The following is a 20,448-nucleotide window of genomic DNA, read 5'->3' on the forward strand; positions in this document are numbered from 1 at the left end:
TTCTAGGGAAAATTTAACATTTGATTGAGATAGGAAACTGACCTGGAGATATTGCAATCTCGGAGATCCATATTTTCCGGTGCGCTCCTTTTGTCTCTGATCATTGGTAAACATGTTACTGAAAAATTCAACATCCACACTGTTCAAATCAGAGGGGAAAAAAGGCTTGATGTCATGTCATTGTTGCCTGATCTATTTGGGTGAGTAAAACCTCCCACTCACCTAGAGGTGCCCACGGTTCAGGAACCGACGGTTCCGGTTTTGGGAATTGTTGAACCGAACCGAACCGCGAGGGTGTTTAGCGGTTACGGTTCCGGTTCCAAAACCGTCGGTTTCGGTTTCGATTCCGAACCGACGGTTTTCCGGCGGTTTTTTATGATTTTTCACAGTTCCGAACCGCCGGTTTTGTTGCGGTTTTTTGCATTTCCGGCTTCATTTCAGGGTTTTCCGATGGTTTCGGTTCAAAAAGTTTTGAACCTGAACCGAACCACGGTTCAAAAAATCGACGGTTTCGGTTCGGATAAATTCTCACGGTTTCGGTTCGGAACCGTAACCGACGGTTACGGTTTCGATTTTAACCGCCGGTTCGATAAACCTTGGGCAGGTCTATCACCCCACTTAATCACATATGAAATTGTAAAACTTGCCACTCACTCCACTTAATCATACATGATCTTTAAATTATATATATATATTTAATTTAATACTATAATTTTTTAAATAAAATGGTAATCTTGTAAATTTCTCTAAAACTCCCATTTTATATATTGTATAGATTATGTTGAAACTATAACCGGCCAATTTCTAGGTTGAGTCGTATGAAAATATTACTCCTACTGTTATTGGTAATTGTATGTAGTTTGTTTTTAATTTTTATTTAATTTTATTAAAAACTATATAAATTGCCAAAAATTGCTATGCATATTGGTCATTGATGTTATGTTTGAAAAGATTTTGTTCATTTTTACAGTTATGGATGGTAGTATTTAATCATAATTTTAGGTGAGATAAATAACTTTAAACAAGGGAAATGAGTTATTTTACCATTGAGTTCTATTGGAAAGCAGGGACGGACAAATGAGTTATTTTACCATTGAGTTCTATTGGAAAGCAGGGACGGACGTGAAAATGAACATGAGTAGGAGCTAAATTTTTAAAATTTTAATTAAAAACAAATTTCAGCTAAATAAAATTATTGTTAGGAGCTTTTTTATACTACTCCATCCGTCCCAGTTTAGGAGTGCAATTTAGTTAGGGCACGAGTTTTAAGAAATTGTTGGAGTGTGTAATAATTGAAGTGGGGTAATGGAAAGTGAGACCCTTTTGACTTTTTATATGTTTAGGATTTTGTTTTATTTTATTTTTATGAAAGTAATGACATTTGAGTGTAAATTTCATTAACAATAAGGTTAAATTTTATGTCAAAATATGGTAAATTCTAAATGGGACGGATGGATATGGCAACCCAGGACTCTTAAACTGGGACTTAGGGAGTAATATGTACAAAATATGAATAAATTTTTAAATTTTGTAATAGAAAAAAATTAAAAAACTGGATTCATTAGGGTCTAAAGCTGCTCCCTTATTACATATAGGTCCGCTCATGTTGAAGAGTGACAAATTGTGACGAATGGAAGATTTAACATTTGAACATTATATTCTGTTATTTGTTTCAAATTTATCATGTTTCAATGTTGATTTGTACATATGTTCATTTTTCATATAACTCAAATTTTATTAGTTATTTTGTTCATGGTTAATATTGATTCTAATTTTATTTAATTAATTTAAAATTAAAAATTAATATTTTAAAATATCATATGCATGGCTCATGTGTGATATTAGTTTTATAATAGTAACCTAATACTGTTACGTTAGAACGTGCTAAAAATCTGAAACGCAAGCATTCATTAAGTTTACACATGTATCTTATTTGTGATGTACACAAGCATTCATGATAGAACGTGGACGGTTTCCAAGTTTCCAGGAAACGCAATATTTTGAATAAAATAACTTTACCCGTTAATATCAACTACATGATTTGACAGATCAGAACAGCCAAGAGATGAAACTTTAATATAACTGAGATTTGGTTAAGATTTGGTAATGCATTGACCTTTAGGTGTTCAAGGTTGCACTTTGTATCCACCTACGTAATTAAAGGATAAATTACGAAAATATGGAAATCATGAAATATTATTATAATATCGGAAAAGTTATAAAGTATACCGGTTCCATAAGTATTTATTTGATGAAGTCAACAAATTAAAACAATTTCTTATAATAACATGTTTTACACAACTAAGAGAAGTTGGCGTGTCAACCTACACATGTAAATTATTATAATTTCACCTTCTAATTTGTAGTAGTACTTTAAAATATAACTCCATTAGGTGTATAAATTATAATGAACTTGAACCTCTTAACAGATAGACAATTATATGGTGGAATAAATATATTTTTTCTCTTCATCTATGAGAATGAATCAAAACATTTATTAAGTGGGTATTGTATTTGAATACTGTAATAGCACCAAAGTAAGTTCAATGATTCTCACAATATTACATATTGCAATTGAAAATGACTATATAATTACATGACTTGGTTTGGCTAAATTTGAGAATAATACAATAAAACTTTATCCCCTAGCACCAATAGGTTTTAGAAATATTTAAGTGTTGATTGGTGGATGAAATCATAAAACTAATGCAATTTATAAATATTTGTAAAATAATTAAAATAATTCGTAACGGATGAGGTACACAAATTTGTAAAAATCACAAGGAAAAAACAATGAATTTTGTATGTTGAATACACCCATTGTTTATTTTAAAATATTCACGCGATTTCTAATTAATTCAATAGCCTTGTTAAGCACCCTAAAAAGCTAAAGCTCATTATTATATCTAACAAAATTGACATAAATGTAAAAATCATGTGTACAACGTCAAAATTCGTGAAAGATAAAAATAGTTTAAGATACAAAACGAGAAACCCTAGAGGAAAAAATAAAACCAAAATTAGTTTAATAGGAAGTATATGACATATTAGAGTAATTTATCATGGCTTACGACTTCATTATTCGTCCAATTAAATAATTGTATTTCACCTAATCCTGTCCATCTATATATAGAAGTGCATCTTCCATGAACTTAACACATTTGAGCTCCGAAAATATTTTTATTCATCAAACTCATATATCTATAAAAAATATAGTAAAATGGCAAGATATACCGTCGGCGACTCCACCGGTTGGGACATCAGCGGCGACTATGTAACCTGGGCAAGCGGCAAAACTTTTACCGTTGGTGACTCCCTTGGTATGTTCATCAATATTCTATTTTCGACTTAATTAATTTTCAACTAAATTATTAATATACTAAGTCATGTTTAGTATACATGTTTCACTTTTATTATATTTTCACTTTTTATACATATATTAGGTTAATCATGGGTTCTTGTTGCTTGCAAACTATTTTTCTAAATCTTTAATCAATATCCTTGAGAGCTTTTTTTAAAAAAAAATTCAAAGCAATTTGTCTTCTCGATTTGAGTATCTTAAGTTAATTAATATAATCTAATAAAAATATATTAAAATTGTTATCGCTTGCCTAATTTTTTCTTAGGGATGGTCGGAAATATAATAGGCGACCATCGATTAGTAGATTCTTTTTGAAGAAGACATCAAACAATGCCACTTTTGGATTTTTTTTAATTGCATCCCCAATCAAAGTAAAAGAAAAACCTTCTTCATCATCACGTTCATTCACAACATATTGTAAATTATTTCCAACCATTGACTATGCCTCAAATTTATGTTTTGGATCTAGCAGCTAAAAATATTTAATAGTACTCCCTCCGTCCCAGAGAAGTTGGCACACTTTCCTTTTTAGTTTGTCCCACAAAAGATGTCACATTTCCCTTTTTGGAAAAAGTTCTCTCTCACATGAATATAATAATTATATTTTCTCTCTTCATTTAACACACAAAACAAAACCTCCTAAAATCCCGTGCCATTTTCAAAGTATGCCAACTTCTCTGGGACAGAGGGAGTACTATGTATGTGCATCATTAAATGTCGCATTTTGGGAAATCTGTCCCATTTGACTTTTACCGCATTAGGTTAGTGTGTCATAAAAATGACAAACTCATTTCACTCAAATTGCATTATAAAACTGATATATAAAAATGATTTTTTATGTTTCGTTACATTTTTTCTTTCATATTTCTTCAAAATTCTTAAAACCATCTTGATCCCACATGTTTGTCTTGGGATTAACTTGTTTTGGTATTACAGTGTTCAACTATGGTCCATCCCATGCTGTGAACGAAGTACAACAAAGTGACTACAGCAGCTGCAACACCGGCACCGCCATCAGCTCCGACAGCAACAGCCCCACCACCATCACCCTCAGCACCCCTGGCCCCCACTACTTCCTCTGCCCGACGCCCGGCCACTGCAGCCAGGGCCAGAAACTCACCATCAACGTCGTCGCAAAACAGTGAAGACACCCCACCAACTCCTACAACGACCACACCGTCCTCCCCACCGCCCTCCTCTGGAAACGCTGCCACTAGCGTCGACGGCAAGATGAGCTCGGTGGTTGGCTTGTTGCTTGTTGTGGGAGCCATGTTGGGAGTAATCGGCCAAGGCAAGTGGCAGTGCTTATTGTAATTTTCTTTTAATATTTTTTATTTTGTGGGGGTTATATTTTTAGTATGATTGTATGTACATGACTCATTATGTGGTGAGGTTGTGAGACCATCTCTATTGTTATAATCGCCATTTATATTATTGATTTGCTTCAATAAAAATGCCCTTCAGGGATTTTATATTCAATACTATCATTGAGTATCTATGTAATTCACTTGTATATCTGAACTGACTGACATTTTAGTCCAAAAATTGTTGGATAACATGTAAAGGTATCTCAAATGTAAATAGTATAAAGTCCACGATTTCATATGATAGGTTTTTAACCAGTACAACATAGTTCAAAGATTGTTTATGAAGTTGCGGAATTCAGTTTCCTATCCATTCAATCAGATTTCTTCTGTTTCATCGATTTTGTTTGGATCCGCCTTTTCTTTCTATAAAGGGAAAGAAATGGATCTTCTTCAATGGACCCCTAGCTTGCTCCTATTTATACATCTCTATCTTCTGTATTTCAGGTTTCTTTTCAGTTTGTTATTTATGAGATAAGATTAGACTGAGGCAAGTGCCTTTTAATCGATTTGGTATTAGGAGTAGGCAATCAATTAATTCTTGCTAACTAATTCATTTAATACACTACCAAAATATTATCCAGTCAAAAATATTCTGGTGCATTTGAATAACCTTATTCGAATAAATTAGTATTATGATCAAGGGCAGATTATAACGTGCAAACTTCTTTGATCATTGTCCAAAATAGAATTTTGTATTTAGCTGGTGACGGCTTTCATAAGATATTAAATGTCAAACTTCTTGAACTAATATTCTTCTGCCTTGGCTAGCCACGATTTTAATTTTTAATGTTATAGTATTGTTTAATACAATTGTCAAGAGATATGCATTTTATATGAAAATTTTGTGGTCTTCAACTAATTCCAATACAATAAAACATACATAATCACAAAATGTCATTGGATATGAGTTTGGGAGAGAGAAAGAGAGCTTCATTCATTGATTAATAAGAAAACTTACAGAATAGCAGAAAACATACATAATCACTTCACATAGGTGGAGGATTAGTCCATCTTCTCTTCATCTCGGATTTCGATCTAACCTCCTTAAGTTTCCCATCCAATCCATAGTCCCTTTCCATCACCAGATTCATTCCCTCATCCGAATACCACCCAACGCCTACACAGAGGATGCCTTCCTTCTTCACATCCACATATGCAGTCACGCCTCCGGGTAGCCACATAACTGTCACGTCTTGCATATCCACAATCTCCTCCTCCCCAAAGTAGACCAGATTCTCTGGCAAGCTTCTCTTCTTCAGGTTTTCCGTGCATAGATACACGTAAGGCGCGCTTTTCCCTTCCTCCAGGGTCATATCCTCGCCATATATAGGCGTCGCACTCACCTCAAACACCTTCCAAGACCCACTCAGATCTGATGGTTGGACTCTCTTCCTCTGAGAAAATGGCTTCAAATCCAACTCCAATTCACTGTCATGAAGAATACGGATCAAAAGACACTTTCAAACAAAATTTAGTAATATGTAATCCATGAGAACATACGCATGGTTTTGAAGAATTTTCCAGCTATCACAAGAACTTGAGATGCATGAACATATTCCAAAGTTTCCAGTTCACCAAGGATACCTTGTATCAGGGATATCAGCTGGACTAACCCATTCTTCTTCATAAACAGCAATCCTCATTATTTGAATATCCGAACCCCCATTGCTGAATTCTATAGTATGCACCACACGTAATCTTTTATGGCAGCCCTTAACCAAACACTGGAAATTGGAACACAGTAGATTACTGAGACTGTCTATGATGGGGAAAACAATGGATTGCGTATCATATGCAAACAAAGCTTAGATAATAGAAAGTCCAGTGACATATGAAACGAAGATGCGATAAATAGAGGCATACTTGTTCGAACTTGAAAGTTGGAGAAAGGTAATAATTGGATTCATTAAATTCACCAACCGGAATATCCACTGGGCCTCTGGAATACGACCCATCCTGGAAAATCATTTCTCGAAATGTTAGATAAAATCATAAGAACCATCCTGCTTAGCAATAACATCACTTGGCCATGACAGAAAATCATATTATTTTTAATAAAGCTTAGCCACTAGTTAAGATTTATCTTTGGTGCCATTTGCCAATTCTAGTAATAACATTTAAGGGACTATAAGTCAGTGTAAAGAAAGGAAAATAAAAAACAAGTAGTACCTCAAAAAATATTAGACCAGGTTCCATCCCCATAACATCTTCTTCCATCACATCACTTCTTCCAAAGTCAAATGACTCAATTTTGGGCAAATTAGGACTGTCAGATGCATCTTGTTTTTTATAACCAAGACCACCTTTATTATTCTGCTTTTCACCATAAGGGTTCAAAGTAACCCAATTTACTTTCCTATGTATTTGAGAATTCAGATCTCCAGAAGTAGATGGCAGTGCCTTGATATGAGACAAAGTATAGCAATCAAATAAGTTCTCATTCTTGCTCCCAATCTCTATAGGCTCCATTTCAGCAGTGATGGGAGAATATACAGCTCCAACTCCCTTCCATATTCCACTCACACTACTTGCAAATGTGTGCCATGCTGGCCTAATCACTGGTTCCTGTAACACTACATCTTATAAATCAATGCACAAGAAGGAGAGTCTTACTGACTGAAAACAAATAAAGTCACAAATCCAAGCCACTTGGCCAGTTTAACCAACCATGTTTGTATTTGTTGTAAATCATTGCACCAGATTCAGAATACAAGAACTAGAGAGACTATCTAAGGAATAAAGATAAGAATCAACTCCAATAACCCGACAGCAGTAGCTGTAGTCTGCGAACATGTTAAATGCTATGTGAAATAAGCTCGGATGACACGACTACAACCAGACTGAGGAGATGCAAACAAATAGTACAAACTAAAACAAATAAGTGATGACTTTCATAGAAACACTACCATTTTATTATTCTCTTGCTGAACCAATGCTCCAATAAAGAGTAGTTTTTCATTCATATCACATGTCCTCTTCAAAGTTTAACCGAGACATTGGCTCGAAAGACACAAAATTGCCAGCTCCTTCGACACATAGCAAAATAGCATGGCAACATCATGAATCTTATCCATAGACTCTATCCACATTACACCCCCTATAGTTCTTCTAACTGCTAAAATCCTTTCATTTTGATAAATTCGATGGATTCCAACAGTAGACAACCAACCAAATAAAACGCTATGAAAATCAAGCCATCTGCAAGTCCTAAACATAAACATATAATACCTGCGTCTGTAAAATGGTTTCAACTTCCATCAACATCGAACCGGAGACAAGAACTCCATCACCTTTCTTATACACATTCTTCACTCTCTTCCCTCCCCTTTTCCTCCGCCGCGTTCGACCCTTGTCCTTGTCAGTCTTCGCCATCTCGTTGTCGATACTCCACACATTATCTTTCCCCTTGGCCGCCACTTTCCCTCTCCGACCATCAAAATTCTCCATCGGCCTTCCCCGGCCATCGACAAGGCGGCAGCTTTTGTCTTCAAAATTGCAGGAAATGCAGGGATAAGAAGCGTGCCTATGCGAGGGAGAAGATGAAACCGGGCGACAATCGAGATTATCCGCGAATAAGTGCTGCTGTTGTTGGAAGCCTTTCAGCAAGAAACCGCTACTGCTGAAGGCTTTGCAAGCGTCGGTGCATAGTGATTGCATCGCTTTTGAGTGACTGTACAAATTGGGGATTTTTGATGAAATTAGGGCTTTTGAATTATCTCGTTATGGCGGTTAACACTTGGAGAAGATGAAATCGTTATTTGTAGGTTTTGAAGTCGTGCTGAAATTTTTATATATTTTTTTTCAAATTCTGCAATTATGTCATTTCTCAAATCATCAAACTTTCCTTCATTTTTGCCGGGAACCACCATGTTCTAAAGTTATGAGCTAAATATTTTCAAAATTTATAAAGGTAGTTGAATATGTAATTTAATTTATAAAGGTAGTTGAATATGTAATTTAATTTATAAAGGTAGTTGAATATGTAATTTAATTTATAAAGGTAGTTGAATATGTAATTTTATGATTGAGAGTATAAATTCTTTTTGATCCATTTAAGTTCTATATTCAGAGTTGCAATCATATTGATTAATTAACGAATTGATTTGGCATCTTTAGTTCTTTACTATGCACGCATAGGGGTATTATATATTGAGTATGAATCAGATTTCAAATCGTTGTAACATCGATTGAACTTAATTGTCAAAGCCATGGTGTCGTAAATTCATGTTGTGGTTGTTGTATAGAAGCTATCAACATTATTTCAATACACAAGTACTTCCTCCGTCCCGGCTAAGATGATACATTGCTTACCCAGCACGGGATTTTATGAGTTATTAGTTAAAGTGATTAATTGGAGAGAGAAATGTAGGTGTAAGTATTAAAGTAGAGAGATAAAGAAAGATAGATATTTTAATAGGAGTGAGAAAAAGTGGTTGAATGTATTAATTGAAGAGAGAAATTTTTCAAAAAAGAAAATAAGTCATTTTAGTTGGGACAAACTAAAAAGGAAAACGTGTCATCTTAAGCGGGACGGAGGGAGTAGTAGATTTGTAAGCAATGATATTATAAGAAGAAAAATAATACTACTACTATATTATGAGATGATGATTATGATATATCTGCTTGTATATTTCGTTAGGTGCTCCATTTGGTTTATGATTTATATTTCTTCATACCTAATGGTCCATATGTTTTGTCTCTTTTTTAATTTTTTTGATAGACCATAGTATGTTTTTCTTTTGGTAGGGATGATGAACGTGTTTGTGTTGGTATTTGTTTGTAGTTGTTCAAAAAGACTAGCATCATTTATTGTGATGTGAGTTGGGTCAGGCCCACCACTACACCCAACAATGGATAATCAGATTCCTTCGGCCCACAAATGAGCCCATCTTAGTATTCTTGCTTGTTTGGTGTGTGTAATTTGATCCAAGCACAAGGGTACACTAATAAATTCAAAGATGATAGGATCATATTAGCATTCAGTCATTCACAATGGTAGGGTTGTGATTCGTCCCGTCGGTGTGGAGTGGTGGAGGGACATGCTGCAGGTGATTCAACGGGACGAGCGATGCACAAGAGAGTAAACTTTGGCGAGATCGAGACTCGAAGGTTTTCTTTTTAGTTTTAATTCTTTTTGTATGTATAAATGAATAATAATTTTAATTGGAAATTGAAAGTTTAGTCTTATGGATGTGAGCATTATGGAAGTATGATGTGTCAGAATCCGACTACCCTATACTATCGCAATTCTAAAAATTAGTCAGCACGAAGTTTAGATTTTTTTTTCTCAATTACATTTAAGAGTGAAATTTTGGGGGAATTGTATTTAATATAGCTAGCACCTTGAAAATTATACATATGTTCATTGTCAGTGAGTTAAACGATATCGTCTATTTATAAATAAAATGACGTCGCTTAATTGAAAACATCACTAATATATTTTACATAGACCGCAAGATTTTTTTCATCATTGAAAGTAAATTCAAGTTTCATAATTTTTTTCAACTAATTTTTAAAATTACAAAACAGCCTAATTTCTTTTTTCAAATTTCATGATTTTTACTACAATTTACCCATTTATTACTACATTATCTCTGGGTTTCAACTTTCGCTTTTAATATGGCCGAAAAAGGTTAAAGTTCCACATCCCATTTTTATCTGTATTCATTGCATTTACATACACTAATTAAAATTTTATTGTATCATTATGCAGACGTGCACGGCAGAAACATATAATCACAATCCACTTCAACTTTTTCTTTTAATTATTCTGGTTCTTCTTTTCAAATGCCATCTTTTTTAAAGTGGGGTACACACAAAATTCGACTTTAAGTAGGCGTAGAAAAGGAGATACCCTTTCTTGGCCCCACACATTTTGTGGACCATTCCAATTTTCAGATATATGAATTTTACATTAGAAATCTAGTAGTAATATAATATTCACTTTTTATATCCCTAAAACTTTTTCGGTGACATTATTATTTCAAATGGGGGTTATGCTGTATCTGATTTTGCATACAATTAATAAAAGTTGGACTTTTGGAAAACAAGTTGAAAAATTGTTATGTTTCCTTAAAGTCAAGGGTCAACCATTATCAATCAATTGCAAAGCTTATTTTCAATCGCATTCAATTTAATATGCCAATATGTAGCCATCCCTTTCTCTAGGATTTTTTTCTCTTGATCTTTGTCATGCTTCTTTTTCTTTTAAAATACTTCAATTCCAATAAATAAATAAATAAATACTTACAACAATGTTTTTCTCCATGTTTATGGTGTTTTACAATTTTTTAAAACACCAAAATGAAACCGGAGAAGGATTGATTAAGATTTAAGGGAGTCCATTAATATCCAAGTTTTCTTGAAGAAATTCTCCAAAAAAATTCTTTAAAGTGATCAATTGAATGGTGGTAACGGTAAATTAACACAATTATTACTTACATGGCCATAATTTTAAGAAGATTCCTATCTTTTGGGGCTGATTGGTTATGACTATGAGTATGAAATCACATTTGTTGACTATATTTCTTAATTATGATAAATGAGATCTTAATCTAAGCACAAGTTGGTCGTCAATTATCTATTTATAATCCGGCATCATCATATCTATTTAAAACCGTTTTAAAGCGATTTTACATAATGCTAGTTCAAAATTAATAATAATCAAAATTATCATATATGTGCATAAGGACGGTGATCCAATTTTGATAGGATAGGAGGTGATGTTTGGATCTAACCTTGTTATGGCAAACTATTTATTTGACATGATCCTAATTAATCTTTGGCCATATACAATCTCAAATCTCAATAACATTGGTTCAAGTACATTAATATTATGCATGCATTGCCTCATAAAATGTTGTGCTTTGTAGTGTGATCTTCTAAGTCACTCCTCCCAATAAGCAATATTTTTACGAGGATAAAACTGCTCAAAGCTAGAGATCGACGCAAAAAATACTCAAAGCTAGAAATTGACGTAAAATAGCTCAAAGCTAGAAAGTAACGTAAAACAGCTCAAAGTTAATTTGCCCGCAGGGGCAACACAGTTGGTTACGGAGGGCAGAGTTGCAAGAGTAAAAGACAAAAATCGACTAGCAAACATCTAAGGCACACAACAAAATCACGCTTGTCTCTTACAGCAAATGTATCGATCTCGGATAAGACCAAAACTCTTTAATTGGTGAGGATTGACGGATAACTTCTTGTGTTGCTAGATTACTTTTATTTTATTTTATTTTATTTTATTTTTATGGGAGCCTTCATATCACCACCAATATCAACGCATACATACTACCAAAGCATAATGTGCACTTTAAGATAAATACTTGTGAAATGTTATAATTGCAAAAGGTACAAACATGAACAGCACGTTAACGTTTGACCGAGTCTAATGAATTGGAAAATGGGAGACCGGCCGTTGAAGCTATTGTCGGACGGTGTTGTACCTTTCTATGTTAGTTCATAGATTACAATGCAACTTACCTATTAAACAAATCAACTAAAATATACGAACCACTAATTAATAAACTTCTTTATTTTTTGGGATCCAACAATCCGTGAGATGCTTTTCAGTAGATTAATCAAAATATAGTAAACTTTATCAAAGTCTCATATAATATAGATATCGAAAAAGGTGACACTAAATACTTTAAATCACATTTATTAATAGTTTGCATGAATCTTTTTTTCATACTTTAGTCACGAGGCCACTGCCTTCTGTGTTTGATGCGTGTCATGCTTTATTTTGTAGTATCAATATCATAAAATAATGACAAAATGGACATTTATATAACTCAACAAAAATGGACATATTACCAATTAGGTGACATTGATCGTCTAATTAACTGATCATTCATTTTATATGAACTGCTCTAATTTATATATACTCTTACATTGGTTAATTAATGGTTATATTATTTCAATGAACATTAATTGATTACGTCAATTTTTTAATATGATTGCCAAGAATATAATAATTTTTGAAAATGAATCTTGCGTGCTTAACTAATTAATGCATATAAAATTTAATACATATATAAAGTAAAATGTCCATGGTAATTTTTTAAGAAATCCGATGCTAGAAAAATGCAGAATGTTCTTTAATTGAAATCATGAGATACATAAGGGAGCATGATGAAACTAATTTAAAAATGAAAATATAGCAAAAGTTTAATTGGGACTACTACCGAAGCACATGAAATTAATTCATTCGTTTTGGGGTTCCTTTTTGCACTTAACCTTTTTTACATACAATTTCATCAAACACTATACGCATAATCAACCATCCAAATATTAAATACACTGCAAAAAAGGTCACACAACATATGCAATGATGCAATTTATTGCTTGAATCACAAATAGATAATTATTAAATTTGAGGAGGCTTGTATGATATATGCAGCAGTACAAGCAAAGTAGAAACATTTTTATGAGTGCATATGTGTGTGTAGGGTCTAATTTTTACTTTAATTTTGGTGTAACACATGATGAAATGGTCCCTTGTTTCCTCAACATACCATGTGATGGATTTTACTATTTTACATACGATTTCTATAATTATCATACACATTAAAGTTAACCTATTCTTTACTTATCTCTAATTAAAGTTAACCTATCCTTTACTATTTGTTCATAACTATTTGGCCCCCTACATGCACTCTAAATCAATGAATTTCGATTTTTATGAAATGATTAATTAGCTACCCTTGAAAGATTATTTTAATTGATTTTAAAAAACAAAATATATTAATATAGTTTGAGATGTAGGAACTACATAAAATTTAGCATTTTTTATTGTTCATTACAAGTGAAATGTGCAATATATATGAAAGATTTATCTATGTGTGATATGCATGTGAGAAATATATAATAGTAGTAGTACAATATAAAGTAGTACTCAAGTTACATGAAAATGAGAAAACTAAAAAGTTAGGCTTGTTTGATATTGGACACTCATATCATTGATAATAATGAAGATGTATTTTTCATTCCTTTTTCCGGCTATTCTATAGTATTTTCTTGACTTGTCCGGCTATTTTATGTATTTATGATTCTGTATTCCTATTTAATTTCAATGTAGACTGTATTTAATCTTCCTAACTTGAAGAAAAAGAAATGGCTATATTTTGGAGCCCACTATGTCATCAATGTGCATATGACAAAATGAGGCTATAGTATTAATTTCATACTACTATAAAAAAATATAAAATGTAGCCAGATATTGATAATAATCAATGCAATTGAGCCTTCAAATTGTTTACAACCAATCTACTAGAAACTTCAAATTATTTATTCGTTTTAACAATAATGAGTTTTATGATTAAGCAATAATTTGGATTTATCCTGTTTACACACCGAAATTAGTGGCTCTAAAGGCATTAGCAATAACAGCCCATCTCCGGAGCTCATCTCAGAGCCTATCTCCATTTTTTTCTGCCACATCAGCAGGCTCATTCTAAAGCCTATCTCCCTATAATGAAAGTCCATCCCAAAACCTATTTCAAAGCCTATCTCATTTTCACATCATCACTATTTAATTTCATTCTTTTAATTTTTTTTAATGTAATAATAATTAAAGACATCGTAGAATATACGACATAAAACATATTTCATTTTAAAAACTAAATAAAGCATAAATGTCTAAATAATATAAATAAAATTGCATAATAAATTCATTCTTCGATGTATTACAATATTGGAAAACAGAATACAACGAGAAACGAATTTAAACATTTCTAGTAAGAAAATTTTTGAAATAAAGACAAGGATGTGGGTGTGTGAAATGAAGAAGATTGAGGTATTTATATAGGAGAAGAAAATTTTAAAAAAATGAAAATCGGCTTCGGCTTCGCCATCGCCCCGAGCCTTTGCAATGGAGGCCTATCACAGGCCGATGCAGAGCCTATAGGGGCATCGGCTTAGCCCATTTATCGGCGGAAGGGCGGAGGCGTTGGAGAAGGCCGATCGGCCCTCCCTCCGCAATGGAGGCCGATCGGCAGCGATGTGGTGCCATGGTGGCCGATCAATCGGCTGTGGCGGGCCCAATACATAAATGAGTATAAATGAAATAAGTATAAATATTTAAATATATCATATGTCATACCAACCAACCATTGATATATTATATTTTAATTTAATTAATTGAATGTTCTAGTAAATATTAGAACGAAACAATTTAATATATATATATATATATATATAATTAAGTGAATAAAATAATTCATATAAAATGTGAGGATCCTAATTCCCAATGAGCATCGAGGTAAACAATTTAACCAATTTAACGATTTAGTGCTTGAAAAAAAAGAGGAAATAATTTATAAGATTTAAAAAATAATTATAGAAAAATCTCTATAATACCCTTTATGACTAAAGTACCAAAAATATTCACTATACATCTTTTAATATTCAATTCCTTATATAGTAATTTTAAAATTTAAAGATGTCATATAGTGATATAGGTGGCCAACTTATATTTTTTCTTCGAAAACACTCCTTATAAATGAGGTTTGATATATTTTACGTGATGCATAAGAATACATAATCATATCGTATGAAATATTCCGAAATAGTCATTTATGTAATTCCATAAAATTAGAAACTTAATTTATAATCATTAGATACTATGGCCACGTGTATTTTAGTATTTATTTGTTTCATAAAATTAAAATTCAGTAGAGTAATAAATAAGGAAAAAACGGAAACCACACGCACAAACTTTTGAAATGCCAGATCATAGCATAAAATAATTCATCTCTCTCCACTCTCTCTCTTATAGCAGACGCGCAGGCCACCAAACTCAACAGAAGCTACACCAGCAGAAGGCCAGATTCTCCAGTTACACAGAGATAAATCTGAAGGAATATACTTATACAGAAACAGTTACTCACATAGAGTTAGGTATATATACACAGAGATTAGAGAGAGAGAGGAAAGGAGACCTGCGTGCGAGTGTATCTGAAGGCGTGAAGAAGCTGATACAATCACGACGATATCAGCATTCCTTCTAATATGTAATATTCAGGCGCATAATGCCAATTAGCTGCAGAGGTTTTTTTAATTCATTTTTGTCCTTCGATTGGTGTATTGTAGATCTTGATCCTAACGGAGGCATCTCCATTTTTCTTGATAGCTAACTGCTCAAGAATCGGGATCGGTTAATCCAGCTAGCTCCGCATTGAGTCTCACTGTATCGCGATCCGAATATTTGAAGTCTAATTGGAATGAGTTGAAGCTGGTTTCGAGTTCGGATTGGAGGATATTTTATCGAGGATTTGATAATCGAGTGAAGACAGAGGAGCGGCGGAGCAATGGATGAAAGAGGAGGAGAAGGAGGATCGTTTGTGGCGGTGCGGCGAATTTCCCAAGGACTCGATCGAGGAAGTGCCTGTCATTCTACAGGTATATTCCTTTTTCCTTTTCGCTGTATCTGTTTTAAATTTCATTTATATTTTGATTGATTTATCCTCGCCGGTTTGAGTATAATTGTATGCAAAGCGTGCGGTTACTGTTTAGGAAAATCTGGTGAAGTTAATTGGCAAAAAATCTACGTTAGTTAATATCTCTCTCTCATTATTTGTGGCTAGTTTTTTTTGTAAGGATACACTTCAAATTTTACTGTTCAGGAAACTTTCATGTTTCTACCTAGAATAAGGATATGCCTGCATTATCGAGCAATCCAGGAACTTAGTGTTTTCTCATGTTTTTTGTTTTGTTTTAGAAAGCTTTTTTCATTCGTGTGTTAAGAAAATGCATACAATAAATTTGCTGTTACATATCTTATCATAACTTGATTCCGTCTGGGAGTATTATAATTTGCTTGTTTTACTACTGTAAATTATAGTGTACGCAAGTTCACTGATGACTCAAATTAAGCAGATTTTGTATATTGAACTAAAGGTATTTGTTAACCTGGCATTTAGTCAAACAGAGCTTCAATGCGAAACTGCAAACAGAACCAGGGTAACTAACTGCAACGTTAGTTATACATTTGGTGGTTGTGCTTGCTTCATTAAGTTTGTTTGCTCTTCCACTTTATTCCTTATATTTGCGTTATTTATGGAGCTGCAGTGTTATAAATAAGGTTGGTTTGGGTATTGATTACCAGGAAGTACTATCTATTTATGTTGTGAGCAGTATCATGCATGTGATATTAGAGGGAGGATGTGGCGTTGGCTCGGGTTTATTTAAACTGAATTAGTTGAACTTATCTAACATTCTAATAAATAGTTGGATTATCAGAGACATACTGGAATAGTTGGTTGAAAGCTATCCCTGCAGCATGCTCACGGGTGTCATTTCTTAGCATTGAAGACCTGTGCATATTTTTTTCCTGTTATTTCGTTTGTTATATCTGAGGTTGTTGCAGGATCTGCTGCGTGGCTAGGGAGAGGCCTTTCATGTGTCTGTGCTCAAAGAAGAGATTTTGAAGATCAGCCATCGTTTGAGTTGACGCCTGCACAGGTAATATTTTGCTTGGTTCGAGTATTCAGTTCAATATCCTTTTCCGTCGGGTTTGTGTTGCTTTTGATCCCTATCACAGCGGTATCTGTAAATCATTCACAAGCTGATACTCCAGCATATATTCTAAGTTGTTTATGATCTACTTTCACTGATTACTTCACGTTGAATCCATCTTGAATGATGCCATATTCTAATCAATATAGCGAACCATGAATGAGCAAAGAATGTGGCTAGCAATACTTGTTACAGTCTGACTCTGGCATGTCTATTTTTCTTGGGTGGCATTTTATATTCTGTAATTGCTGGGACACCTAAAACATACGGATCTTATATCAAGGTCACATGTTCATAGTGGCATTTTATAATGGTTTTCACATCCATAATTAGGGCCTGCTTCACTAGATCCTGATGATGTATTGTAATTTTATGTATCAGGAAGAATGTCTACACAGGCTACAGAACCGCATTGATATTGGTTATGATAGTTCTATTCCTGAGCACCAGGTGCAGTTAATCATTATTCTGTGAAATTGTTTATTCCAGTAACATAATGTGGACCTTATATAAAGTAGAATGGCTTTTAAAGTTTCTCGTGCATGTATATGTCCCTATTTTCTACCATAGGAAGCTCTAAAGGCATTGTGGCATGCTGCCTTTCCCGGGGAGCAACTATACGGTTTAATATCAGAACAGTGGAAAGAAATGGGTTGGCAGGGTAAAGATCCATCAACAGATTTTAGGTAATCTATCATTCTCCTGGATTTTTGTGATTGCTTGAACCAAATTGGACGTACAATTACCTGTATCACTTCACTTATACCATATTATTTCAGGGGTGGTGGTTTCATATCATTGGAAAATTTGTTATACTTTGGAAGGAACTTTCCGGTATGTTTATTTGCTATCTCCATTGTCTATCTTGTCCTCTCTTAACGTGAGTGGGTGCAATGCATATTTATCGTGTGTACTTTAATGCATGAGGCTGTGAATTTGCTATTAGATTGAGATGAATATTTATTCAATATTGCTTGATGGAAAAATCTCACTATTTTCTTTCTCTCCAACGTAAATTGTGCAAAGGGTCCAAATTTTGGGAAGAGATATTATAAGCTTTTCTGTTTCTTCAGAAATTGTAATGTCATGATTGCATTCAGTTGGATAGAGAACAGCATCATTGCCTTGGCATGGAGCTCTTGCTAGAGCATTTAAAGCTTTTCTTAATAAGCCAGTAGGTCCATAATATTAGGACAGAAGGCTGTTTTGCTTAGGCCTATGCTCAGATAGCTATTCACGGAAGGAGGAGGTTTGCACATAATTATACGAGAAATTCCTTTTCAATGGCCTTACAGGGCATACATCATTTCTAGTGTCCAAGGGATTTCTCATTTTGCAACTCTATAGTTTATTTATAGTTTACTTACAATTTATGATTTAATTTTGTTTTGGTAAAAGCTCACCAAATATTTTTCACAGAAATCTTTTCAGGATCTTCTTCAGAAGAAAGAGGGTGACCGGGCAATGTGGGAATACCCCTTTGCCGTAGCAGGTGTCAACATCACATTCATGCTTATTCAGATGCTTGACTTTGAAGCAGGTAATTTGTTCATTTGTTGAATGTTTTGATGCCAAATGGCTAATATTGAATCATAGAGAGCTTGTTTGACCATCTCCTCAAAATACTTCCTCAAGTGACATAAATCCTCTGAATTCTTCCATCCAATAATTCCTATCAACTGAAATTAAGCTGCAGACTCGCCTCTCTGCTTTCGCCTTAAAATTTTCTTGTACAGTCTGAACCTACGTTAATCTCCAGAACTGAATGACGTCATTTTTAATCTCGATTTGGGCATTCCATTTTACTCCTTGTCAGCTTAGAGTATTTGTTTCAACATTCAAGTGCTTACTACTTACTAGTAGTGCCTGCTATATAGCAAATGTTAAACATGTGAGAAGATTTATGCTGTTTGCTGGTCCTGTAATCTTGTTTGTGATATTTGCAGTAAAGCCCAGAACACTTGTGGGAGCAACCTTCTTGAAGTTGCTTACAGGTAATGATTTACATCGACCTTGTGCAAACACCGGCTAATATTAGTTGTCAGAGGAAATGCCTTAACTTATGTACATCAACTTATTTTATGCTCCAAATGAAGTTTCACTTATTTATGATTTTATCTCACTCTGTCAGAGAACGAATCAGCTTTCGACCTTCTGTATTGTATAACGTTCAAGCTAATGGATCATATATGGCTTGACATGCATGCTTCTTACATGGATTTCAATGTAAGTTTACTCACTAATTTTTCAGATACAACTTTCCATAGGGTGCTGATTGTCATGTAGTATACTAAGTTAAATTTACTTGCTAGTTCTTTTCCTGCTTATTCTTTGCACAGATACTGTAAATCTTCTCTACTTGAAAAAAAGGCTTGTGATTTTTTGTATACATATATAACAAGCATTTTTTTCCATGATGCTCAGACTGTGATGAAAGCTACTCGCCATCAGCTGGAGAGGGAGCTTCTCCAGGAAGACATTGTACGCCTTGAGGACCTGCCCTCTTATAGCCTTCTTAGTCGGTAACAAAGTGCCCAACTCCCACGTTTGTTTGAAGGTACGAGCTGATATGTCCAACACCAGAAAATGCTATGTTGCTGGATAAAATCCCAGTTTTGGTGCTTCCGACTAAATAGATAGTTTTGCTGATCAAATTGGAGTGGTGGCGCACCGGTACCAGAATTTATATGTTTGATGTGTTTGCTTTCTTACCTTTTCACTGGCTTTTCGTTTCTTAGGGAATGGGGACAATGATCCTAGCAAGTGATGCTAAAGCATATGCTTATTAATGCTCTTCATTGTTGTGAGCTTTTCATAGCAAATTTACAAGCATTACATTCTCTGTTAATCACTTAATCTATATGTGAATCCATCTTTATGACACACACACACAAATAAGTTTAGTGAAGACAAATGCAATATACTTCAAAGTCCACTGATTTTGTACTACACTGTCATGTTCTTTGGAAACTGCAATTTTAGTTATTGAAACTGAATCTCTTTTAGATAATCAGATGTTTGGTAGATCAAATATAGAATACCAAAGACAAATTTAAAGAGGTTTCTACCATATTCACGTCATCACGTGTGTAGCCAAAGTTTATCCTAGTTAAATAATCAACATTTCTTTGTCTTAAAAAAGATCAATAATGGTTTTGCATCTATTCATACGGTAACTAAAACGTCTGATCTGTTAGATGAACC

The 20,448-nt window shown here is 33.9% G+C and overlaps 3 protein-coding genes across 4 annotated transcripts; 2 read left to right on the plus strand and 1 right to left on the minus strand.

The window, feature by feature from the left end:
• The first annotated feature begins 3,174 nt into the window (after window positions 1–3,174).
• On the plus strand, window positions 3,175–4,855 carry LOC125202436 (blue copper protein-like). Its single transcript, XM_089063411.1, has 2 exons — window positions 3,175–3,320; window positions 4,298–4,855. The coding sequence occupies exons 1-2, from the start codon at window positions 3,221–3,223 to the stop codon at window positions 4,504–4,506; spliced, it is 309 nt and encodes a 102-aa protein (XP_088919537.1). The 5' UTR covers window positions 3,175–3,220; the 3' UTR covers window positions 4,507–4,855.
• A 781-nt stretch (window positions 4,856–5,636) lies between these two features.
• LOC125202833 (dihydroorotate dehydrogenase (DUF3598)) lies at window positions 5,637–8,460 on the minus strand. Its single transcript, XM_048101307.2, has 5 exons — window positions 7,957–8,460; window positions 6,898–7,293; window positions 6,592–6,684; window positions 6,313–6,452; window positions 5,637–6,156 (listed from the first exon to the last, which is right to left on the minus strand). The coding sequence occupies exons 1-5, from the start codon at window positions 8,383–8,385 to the stop codon at window positions 5,715–5,717; spliced, it is 1,500 nt and encodes a 499-aa protein (XP_047957264.1). The 5' UTR covers window positions 8,386–8,460; the 3' UTR covers window positions 5,637–5,714.
• Window positions 8,461–15,440: 6,980 nt separating this feature from the next.
• Window positions 15,441–20,127, plus strand: LOC125207476 (uncharacterized). Of its 2 annotated transcripts, none has more exons than XM_048110058.2 (10): window positions 15,441–15,777; window positions 15,860–16,128; window positions 17,096–17,190; window positions 17,626–17,694; window positions 17,815–17,930; window positions 18,024–18,078; window positions 18,664–18,784; window positions 19,191–19,238; window positions 19,376–19,470; window positions 19,669–20,127. In XM_048110058.2, the coding sequence occupies exons 2-10, from the start codon at window positions 16,038–16,040 to the stop codon at window positions 19,768–19,770; spliced, it is 792 nt and encodes a 263-aa protein (XP_047966015.1). In that variant the 5' UTR covers window positions 15,441–15,777; window positions 15,860–16,037; the 3' UTR covers window positions 19,771–20,127. The 2 variants fall into 2 exon arrangements, with proteins under 2 accessions (XP_047966015.1, XP_047973598.1); XM_048117641.2 differs by having other exon boundaries at window positions 15,441–15,740.
• Window positions 20,128–20,448: the final 321 nt, after the last annotated feature.

This window comes from Salvia hispanica, chromosome 2 (genome assembly GCF_029641045.1).
Source record: "Salvia hispanica isolate PSC_SH4W2 chromosome 2, Shi_PSC_v1, whole genome shotgun sequence".
NCBI classification, from domain to species: domain Eukaryota; kingdom Viridiplantae; phylum Streptophyta; class Magnoliopsida; order Lamiales; family Lamiaceae; genus Salvia; species Salvia hispanica.